General features: G+C 46.0%; 1 protein-coding gene across 1 annotated transcript in view; it reads right to left on the reverse strand.

The window, feature by feature from the left end:
* Positions 1–9,456, reverse strand: part of CNNM1 (cyclin and CBS domain divalent metal cation transport mediator 1) — a 48,280-nt gene that overhangs the window by 21,479 nt on the left and 17,345 nt on the right. Inside the window, exons 2-3 of the mRNA XM_012723462.1 lie at positions 4,380–4,523; positions 1,750–2,040 (exon numbers count right to left, since the gene is read on the reverse strand). Of these exons, the coding sequence (XP_012578916.1) occupies positions 1,750–2,040; positions 4,380–4,523 (435 nt within the window). The remainder of the gene's footprint in view (positions 1–1,749; positions 2,041–4,379; positions 4,524–9,456) is intronic.

Genomic DNA, 9,456 nt, shown 5'->3' on the forward strand with positions numbered 1-9,456 from the left:
GAGAGACCTGTAGGGAGGTGACTATGGCAGTGTTTATGTTGATTTTGATTTTGCTCTTTTGCTCCCAGACTTGTCTGGCCATTTCTGACCCTTTTCCATGGGTCCCGGCCAGAAGGTGCTTTAGTTTTGTGACAGGCTTTCAGGCCTTGCTTTGGGCCAATCCCTTTTGGGTTGACTTTTGCCCACGAGGGGATGGGTCACTTCAGGTGTTTGATTTAAAAGTTATATTTGTGTTCCGTATTGTATATTCACTGTATTAAAGTCCCTTTTCATTAAAGTTTTATATATGTTTGTCTTCTTGCAGCGGATGACAGAACCCACTTAGAACAGGCAGAATTTTGGGGCTTCAGGGGTGTTCCTCCCCCCCTGTTCTGGAACAGATTTGGGGTGCCCTATAACAGATTGTCCCTGCAGTGGGCACCTCAGGAGAACTGGTCACCACTCTAGAAATGCCAACTCTGTCTAATTTTCTCTTTGATTTTATTTAAATCTGGTCAGCAACTTCACAAAGAACACAATCCTGATGACATTACGCTCAGTGAAATCAGCCAGACACAGCCAGGAAGGACAAATGCATCCTGAAGCCACTTATAGGACAGCGCTACACTAGCGGAACTCATAGAAGCAGGAGCAAAACATTCTGGCCAGAGGCTACCGGAAGGGAGAGGGGGAGGGTTCCTCAGAGTTACCAAGGTTCACTTATGCAAACAAGAAGGCCTCCAGGGCTACCTCATTTTGCCCAAACCAGACAAAACAAAATTGATGACTTCAAAATTTGCCAGGAGGGTAAATCTTAGTATGCTAAGTGTCCTGTCCACACACACAATCAAAAGAATAAAAGGGGTGGGGAGGAAACTTCTGAAGTGATGGGTGGAAATGGTGATGGCTCAGTGGGGTCAGTTGTCCTTGGTGTAGTGGCTTCAAGCCCATCAGTTGTAGACATTAAGTACTTGCTGCCTTTCACTTGTTCATCACACTTAATTTTTTTTTTAAGTTGGGCCTGAATAAGTGATCCATTGAATGCGAAGATTTTATGCCAATATCAACTAAACAGAGTTTAGTGGGAACAATTTGTAACACATATATTTGTTGAATGAAATTCCAAGTTAATAGCAAGTTTATTAAGTTCTCAATAACATGAAACATCATCATATCACATTTCCAAAGAACAGATACATTATGTTGCATGTTAGCAGAGGTAGCTGCTTTTCCCTGAGGAAAGCTGAAGAAATCTGTATTCAGAATTAGATATGTGTTGAAATCCGTATCTTAAGGAAGCTCCAGTGTAAAATTTTCAACTTTTTAGCAGCTGGAACAGCATTAGCGCATGTGATATACTCAGTAATATCTGCTGGATTAATGAAATATTGACCTGAATGATGGGTATGACCATTCTAGGTCAGCACATTGATCAGGCCTGATGAGGTTGGTGGGTTCTAAGCCAAACTATTAATGCCTTCTTCACAACAAGTTTCCCTTTGGGTCCTCACTTTTTTCCTTTAGGAAGACTGCAAGGATCACAATCCACTTCTCTATCTTAAGAACTTGTAGCTCACAATCTATGTGGCCTGGGAAGGTACTGGGTCCCCTGGTTGCTGGGGGGCCAACACCCTTCCCTCCCTAACATATCCCCTGGGACACCCCAACTCCAACAGGACGTCAGCCACAGAGATAAGTGTGTTTCCTTTTTCCTTGAAGGGAGAAAAGCAGAGTTGACTTGTACCCCACTCCCTTCCCAGAAGGTTGGACCTAGGGCTGAGAAGCCTCTAGGTGGCTTCCTGGGCCTCTCTCCTGGAACAGTGGTGCAGGGCCCTACGCTTACAAGATGGCGGAATTGCTTGGCGTCTGGCTCCCAATTCTGCCTACCTGTAGGGGCCAGGACAGGTGGGACAGCCCTACCTGTGGCCATGAAGCGGTGTGTGGCCAGTAGCAGCTGTGGGGAGATCTTCACCCTCATCTCCGAGTCCGAGAGCTTGAACAAGGAGAAGTCGTGTCTCTTTCTCTCCCGATGCGGGACCCTCTGCTTTTTCCGGTTGTCAGCTGTGGGATCACAGGGCACAGGCTGCCATTATCTCGGAATCTCTGTTGGTTTGGGAGGTTTTCTCAGAGCCACCCAGGGACAGAGATCCTGGTGGGACCACGCGAAGAGCTGCAACTGGAGGAGACACTACATCTCTCTCCCATGGAGGGGCGGGGAGAAAGAGGGAAGCCAGATGGGAGGCGGGAGACATTGCACCCCACTCGGAGTTATCTACAGCGGGGTGGAAAAGAGGCAAAGCTTTTTCCAGTCTGTTTTTCCCTTCCTTATTTTGTAAGTTCATCTTTTTTTTTTTTTAAAGGATTTACTTATTTATGCATATAGAACTGGGGTACAAGGGTACAGGCCAGAGGAGCGGGGAGTGACAGGATTCACCAGAGTCAGAGCTGGGGAGCAGAACAGGTAAATGGACTAGCATACACTGCTGAGGGGAGCAGCGGGTGAGACAGGAGAGGTCTGCTGTGCCATGTGGGTCAGCTCCCTGGCTGGGGATCAAACTCGCGCCGCATGACTGCGGTAGCTTCATGGTGCTGTGCTTTAACCTTGTGCCACCAGGGTGGGCCCTGTGAATTCATCTTAAAATAATAATGTGTGTGTGTTGGGGGGGGCATCTTTTCTTGGATGATTGCTCTTTTGTTGCCCCTGAGTTTTGAATAAACTTTCTAGCCTATCTCCCCTGTGCCAAGGGGAATAGGGAGGGGCTTGGGTTTCCTCCGGATCGGCCTGGGGCTAAGTTCTCCAGCAGCTGGGGCTTTGCACTGACCTGGCCGCCACTCTATGCTGCTTTGATTGGGGTCACCACAGTGGGGAGCTCCGGACCCTTGGACCCTCTTGTGGCTTGGGGTCAGGGAAGGACAATCAGCATCCAGCCTCCTTGGCCTTCTCAGGGCTCTTCCTGGCCTCTGTTAGCAGAGGATGGCTCCAGGGGACAGCAGCAAACACTCAAATCCCACCCACTCTTTTGTTCTCACAAATTGGATGTGCACTCTGCCTAAAAGCCCCCTCCCCACCAGAATGCCACTTAAGGCTTCCTCCTTAGAGTCCTTGCTCGATCGCCTTTGTTCCCTGTGATTTTATTTTTTTTAAAGACGTATTATTTGTCTTTAAATACAAGAACTGGTGATTTTAACAGTGTTGGAACATGACGGTTGTAAGCCAGGAGGTGCTCACTCATTTCCAGACTCTCACACTTTCGCGTGAGTGTCTTCATCCACATCCAGACCCTGGAAATCCTAAATTAGGACTGGTGGGCAGCATCAGGGAAGGGAGAAGGCACCGGGAGGGAAAGAACCAGTCAGGCTTTGATATAGCAGAAGAGGAGGGACAGGATGGGAGCAGGCACTGAGACACTCCCGCCCTCAGGCCTGATCCCTCCTGGCCCCAAGATCAGGTGTTCCTCTTCCTGCACCACCCACTGCCTGACAGTGTTAGGTTTCTACTGGGGCTGGTTTCTGAAAGGCTGCTCCGAGCTAGGACAGGGGTCTGGACCAGGTTCTGGGGGGCGGACGAGAGATTGCTGTCCAATGAGATAAAATTCAGAGCAAGAGATGCTTCCTGGCTTAACATGGATTTAGATAACACTCCCATTCTGGAGACAGAACATGCTTTGTGAGATCTGAAAGCGAAGCTTTGATAAAGCTCAGTCACCTAGGGATCCCTGTGCACAGAGGAGTCCATAGCGTTCCAGGGAGGAGACCAGAAAGAAAGGCACAGGGCCAGGAGCCAGGGATGGGATAGGGAGGAAGGCCAGCAAGCAGGGGCAGGGCTGGGAGGGCGCAGGGAGGAGCCCCTCGCCTGACCTCCTAGGAACATCTAGGGTGTGGCTGAGGTTGCCTGTGGCAAACCCCCGTGCTAATGCCTCAGTGGGGGGGTGGGGGGTGGGGGGGATGGACGGACTGTGAGCGGAAGTCAGGGGTGCGCAGAAGTCAGGGGTGCGCGGAAGTCAGGGGTGCGCGGAAGTCAGGGTGCATGGAAGTCAGGGGTGCTGGGCCCCATATCTAGGTGGACAAAGGCAAACAGCAACAACAGAGAGGCCAGAAACTAGGGCAGAACAGCCTCTGGCCTCACCTGAGGTCACACTTTGTGTCCTCTCGTTAACTCGCCATCCGAAGGCCAGGTCTCCTTTTCATAGCTCTGGCTCAGGTCCTGAAGGCCCTGTCTGATAAACAGCTAGCTCTCCCATTGGTGGTGACTCAGGGTAACTCAAGACCCAGAGCACCCTGCTGTGTCAGTGCCTGCACCATACCACACCGTGGTCCATGGGGCGGGCCCTGAAACTAAGCTCCAAGAGGCTTGAGGAAAATAGGATGACCTTGACCAGCAGTCAAGGCCACACACTTACTGTAGAGGTCAGTTTCATCCAGGATCTCTGACTTGATGATCTCTTCTATGATGTCCTCCAGTGTGACAATGCCCATCACCTCATAGAAAGGGTCCCCTTCTCCCTCATTATTCACCCGTTGGACAATGGCCAGGTGAGATTTTCCTAGAGAACAAATGAAGTCACTGTTAAGCATCTGGGACATTTCCAGAGACCTTTGCCATGAGAAAATGATACAGAGTTGCTCTCTGGCCAGTCATGGCCAGGAATCCATCCTTTTAACAAGTAGAGCATGCACCAGCTCTGAAAAATGCAAACCTTCTATGCTTAGATCTTTGTAACCTTTTAGGAAAGCTACTTACTATACTCAAAATCAGTTAAAATTTTTTCTTCAAATGCTCACCTATTAGTAAGCATATGCAAGCCAATGAAGGGTGAATAATTTAATTAAAAGAATAAGGATTTGGAGTCAGAAGAATTAGATTAGAAGCTGTTCTTGAAACTTTCCTCAACCCCTGGCTCCCAGCTATTTCAGTTACTATCGGTGGGGATGTCCTAATTTTCTCATCTAGAAATCAGGAATAATACCAGGATAGTGGCTTTGAAACATGGCCCCTAAATTCATTGATAAGCTTCCCATCGAGAGGTGGTCTATGTCCCCAACCTTGGTCTGGGTGGGCTTGTGACAGCTTCCCCGATAAGAGGCTGGGGGGTGTCTAGGCTGGCTCGTGACAGGCAGTTCCTGCCGCAGCAATACTCTTAAGAAGTTGAAGACTAGCCTGAGGCTACCTTGGAGGGAAGGTGCTCAGGGGACAGTCCCAGCCCAACCTCCAGTCAGACCCCAAAGTGCGGGATGGCTGGCTGATGGAGGCGCCAGTGGTGACAGATCTGAGTCTCAGCTGATTAGCCTCACACTCTTGTGTCCTCTCCAGGCCCCGCTGACTCTGTTTTAGGGTGATTGGTTAGCAGTGATGGTAAGTAACTGGGAAGAACAGAATCCACAAAGGTGATTGTGAAGCTGAAATGACCCAGCGGTTAGGTAGAAGCACTTCGTAAACTATAATGTGGCTTAGGCAGTTCATGATTTTTTTATTGCCCAGCAACTAAATAATGACAGTTAACATTTATTAAGCTCTAACTATGCTTTATAAGTATTGAGTCATTTTAATTCTTGCAACAACTCCTGAGGCAAGCCCTGTTAATCTCCCCATTTTACAGATGAAAGAACTGAGACACAAATAGGTATAAAGAAGCCTAGGGCACACACACCATCTGTGAGTGGCAGAGTTGAATTGCCCGCCCAGGCAGCTGGCTCCAGTCCTTACCTATGTACAGAGTCTCATCTAACAGTCTTGCTGTGTCTGGGTTTGTTTTCACCTGCTGAAAGACACATTTCCAGGTCCTGTTTTTATTTTTTAAAGATTTATTTTATTTATTTATGCATACAGAACTGGGGTATAGGCCAGAGGTGTGCGGTGGGTGACAGGATCCACCAGAAACAGAGTGGGGAGCAGAACAGGCAGATGGATTGAAATACACTGCTGAGGGGAGCAGCGGGTGAGACACGAGAGGTCTGCTGTGCCATGTGGGTCAGCTCCCTGGCTGGGGATCAGACTCATGCTGCAGTGGCTGCGGTAGCTTCATAGTGCTGCACTTTAACCCTTTGCACCACCAGGGAGGGCCCTAGGTCCTACTTTTAAAATGCAAACCTAGGTGGTTTGTCCTGGTCAAGACATTTAAGGGGAATATCTAGGGTACTTGCTGAAATGTTATTCTAGCAAAGAGTGTATTTTGGTAGATCTGCCTGTTCTGCTCCCCATTCTGCCTCTAGGGAATCCTGTCACCCGCCATACTTCTAGCCTACACCCCAGTTCTTGTATGCATAAATAAATCTGAAAAAAAAAAAAAAAAGTTACTTTCTCCTCTCCTTTCACCCTTCAAGTGCCAAGTCCTCAGCACGTGCTCCCCTTTCTGCCCTATTTGGGTCAGAGCCCCCTCTCCTTGCCTGCACTTCAGGGCCTACAGTAACCATACTGGGGTCTCCAGCTTGCTGCTTCTTGTAGCAAGTGACACCCGTGTGTCCTCTACTCGACCGTGTGGCTCCCTCAGGTCATAAGCTCCTTCAGAAGGACACATCTAGATGGGGTTTCTTCCATATAAATGCCTGGTGAGCTGAACGAAGACTGAATAAAAATCCATAGTTGGCACATATTAAAACCAGATATTAAACCTTTAGACTTCTTGGATAAAACAGACTGTGTGTAAATGGCTATTTAAACTCGGGATCAGTGGTTCTAAAATTATCCTTCTTTGAAACCACTGCACCCTATCCAATTGAACTGCTGTGTTTTGAGCTAAAGTTAGATTAATTTTTGGTATGTGCTCAATTTAAAGACTCCCCTCCCCAACATATTGCTCTTAAATTTATGACACCTGTTCTCATTTTTCTGCTAACATGTTAACAGATGACAAATGACAATGGGAAACTTGGAAAAGTGAATTCTTAAAATTATTTTCTATAATTAGAGAATTTTTGTAATGTGGAGAACAAGATTATGTGTGTATACATATATATGTGTGTATATGTATGTACATATATACATATATATGTATATACACACACTGTGTATATACATGTACATATATACATATATATGTATATACACACACACACAGAGCCATGTAATATATTCACAGACAGCCATACTTCCTACTGCTAAGAGATTAGCTCATATGATAGGACTGAAGAAATTAACATTTTATGATTCACAAAGAGTGATTCCATGTGAAAATTCCCCATTGGTCTATACTGTATAAGGTCAGTTTGAGGATGTACAGAGGATGTGCAGAGAACAGAGATTTTAAGCCATCATTATGTAATATTCAAGACAGAGTACTTAAGTAATCTATTTAGAAACATTTTATAATTCACAACCAGCCTTTAAAATGTCCTCAAGTGCCTGCAGACATCTACAAACAAGTGATGGAAGTCATTCCTGCCTGGATACAGGCTGGAACAGGCGCCAGCGAGCAGACAACCCTGCCCTGAGCTCACACTCACAAGGACAAGAAAATCAGCTGTCCTCATGACAAGCCAATCTGAAGTCCTCCCTCTCTCAAAAAGTTGGGCTTTTAAGAGGCCTGTCACTCTGTGCCTTTCCTCTTTTGGGTCCCAAAAGTATTTGGGGGGTGGCCCCTAGTGAAGCCAGTCTCTTCCCTTTGGCATTTAAAACAGTAGCAGCTATTTATTATTATCATTATTATTATTACAGCTACATTTGCTATAAACACTCTATGGGCCGGGCACAGGGCATCATACACACATTATTTCACTGCGCTGTTTTTCTCCAGTTATATGTGATGCACTCATTATGATAGCAAGCTGTCTGACACTGTTAAGGAGAAGGATGTCCTAAAGGAACTCTGCAGTTTTGTGGACTCCACCCCATACTCCAGCTTTCTGGACTCCACCCCCTACTCCAGTGATTGGAAGCTACAACTCCCAGCAGTACTAGGGAGAGAACTGCAAGGACTCAAGGGCAGAGCTAAGCAGGCATTCTGGGGTAAAAAGGTCTCCATTTTATATGGCACTCTGTCGCTTGGGAAATGGCTCTCAGGACGGTGTGGCTGGGGGCTATCGGTTAGTTTTTTACCAGAGCTCCAAACCAGCAGAGCTGGTAAGATATTCAAGTTAACTTTGTATCCCTCTCTCTGTTGTTCCCCTTTTGTAAATAAACCCATTATTGACCCTTTTTGTGTGTGTCTGCAGTACAACTGAATTTTAAGTGCACGGGTGAGGCCCCACAGACAAGCAGCCCAGTTCACACTGGGGTGCCCTGTAACAAGACGGCAGTTATGCTCTATTTATCTGGGTACTAGAATAGAACCTGGCAGAGTGAAACTCCGTAACTAATGGGGGATAACTGGATAGCCACATGGAATAAGGTGATGCCTATTTCACACTATGCACAAAAATTAATTCAAAATGGATCAAACAATGCAGATCAAAACCACAATGAGATACTACTTTATATCTGTAAGAGTGGCATACATGAAAAAAACAGGTAACAACAAATGTTGGTGGGGATGTGGAGAAAAAGGAACTCTCCTACACTGCTGGTGGGAATGCAAGCTGGTCCAACCACTATGGAAAGTTGTGTGGGGTTTCTCAACTACTAAAAATGGAGCTGCCATATGACCCAGCAATTCCACTCCTAGGAATCTATCCAAAGTACACAAAAACATTAATTCAAAAGGACACCTGTACCCTTATGTTTAACTGTAGCACTATTTACAATAGGTAAGGTATGGTAACAATGCAAATACCCCAAAATAGATGTTTAGATCAATAAGATGTGGTGTGTATATATATAAATAAAATGGAATACTCTTCAGCAATCAAAAGGATAAACTTCTGCCATTTGTAGCAACATGGATGGAACTAGAAGGGATCATGCTCAGTGAAATAAGCCAGAAGGGAAAAGGAAAAATATTGGATGGTTTCACTTATAGGATGAATATAGGGTAACCAAATAAGGGATCAGGAAAAAAACAATAATAATAATAAAAACTAGCAGGCAACCATAACTCAGAGACATTCTGCGAGGGTCGGGGAGGAAAAGGAATCAAAACCAGGGAGAGAAGAGCACCAGGGCTTTGGTGATGGTTCACAGGTGAGTTGGTGGTGGGAAGTTTATGGGGAATACACAATGATGTAAAAGATGTAAATAAAATAAATTTAAAAAATGGATCAAGCACATAAATGTGAGAGAATAAAACCCTTAGAAGAAAAACAGAGGCATGAACTTTGCAACCTTGGAGTGACACCCAAAGCGCAAGAAATGGAGAGAAAACGAACTGGACGTCATCAAAATTAGTAGGAGACATCAACAAAAAATGTGGGAGACAACATATAGGAGGGGAGAAAATATCTGCAGATCTGATATCTGACAAGGAGTGTATATCTGGAATATACCCACCAGAATGGTAAACATCGAGGGTCACTGAGGTGAATAAATTGGAACCCTCAACATTGCTAGGGCAAGGGTTACGGAAAGGGATGTAAAATTATTCACCTGCTTTGGGAAACAGTTTGGCA

The sequence above is a fragment of the Condylura cristata genome, unplaced genomic scaffold, assembly GCF_000260355.1.
Source record: "Condylura cristata isolate star-nosed mole 26May11 unplaced genomic scaffold, ConCri1.0 scaffold00011, whole genome shotgun sequence".
In the NCBI taxonomy this organism is placed as follows: domain Eukaryota; kingdom Metazoa; phylum Chordata; class Mammalia; order Eulipotyphla; family Talpidae; genus Condylura; species Condylura cristata.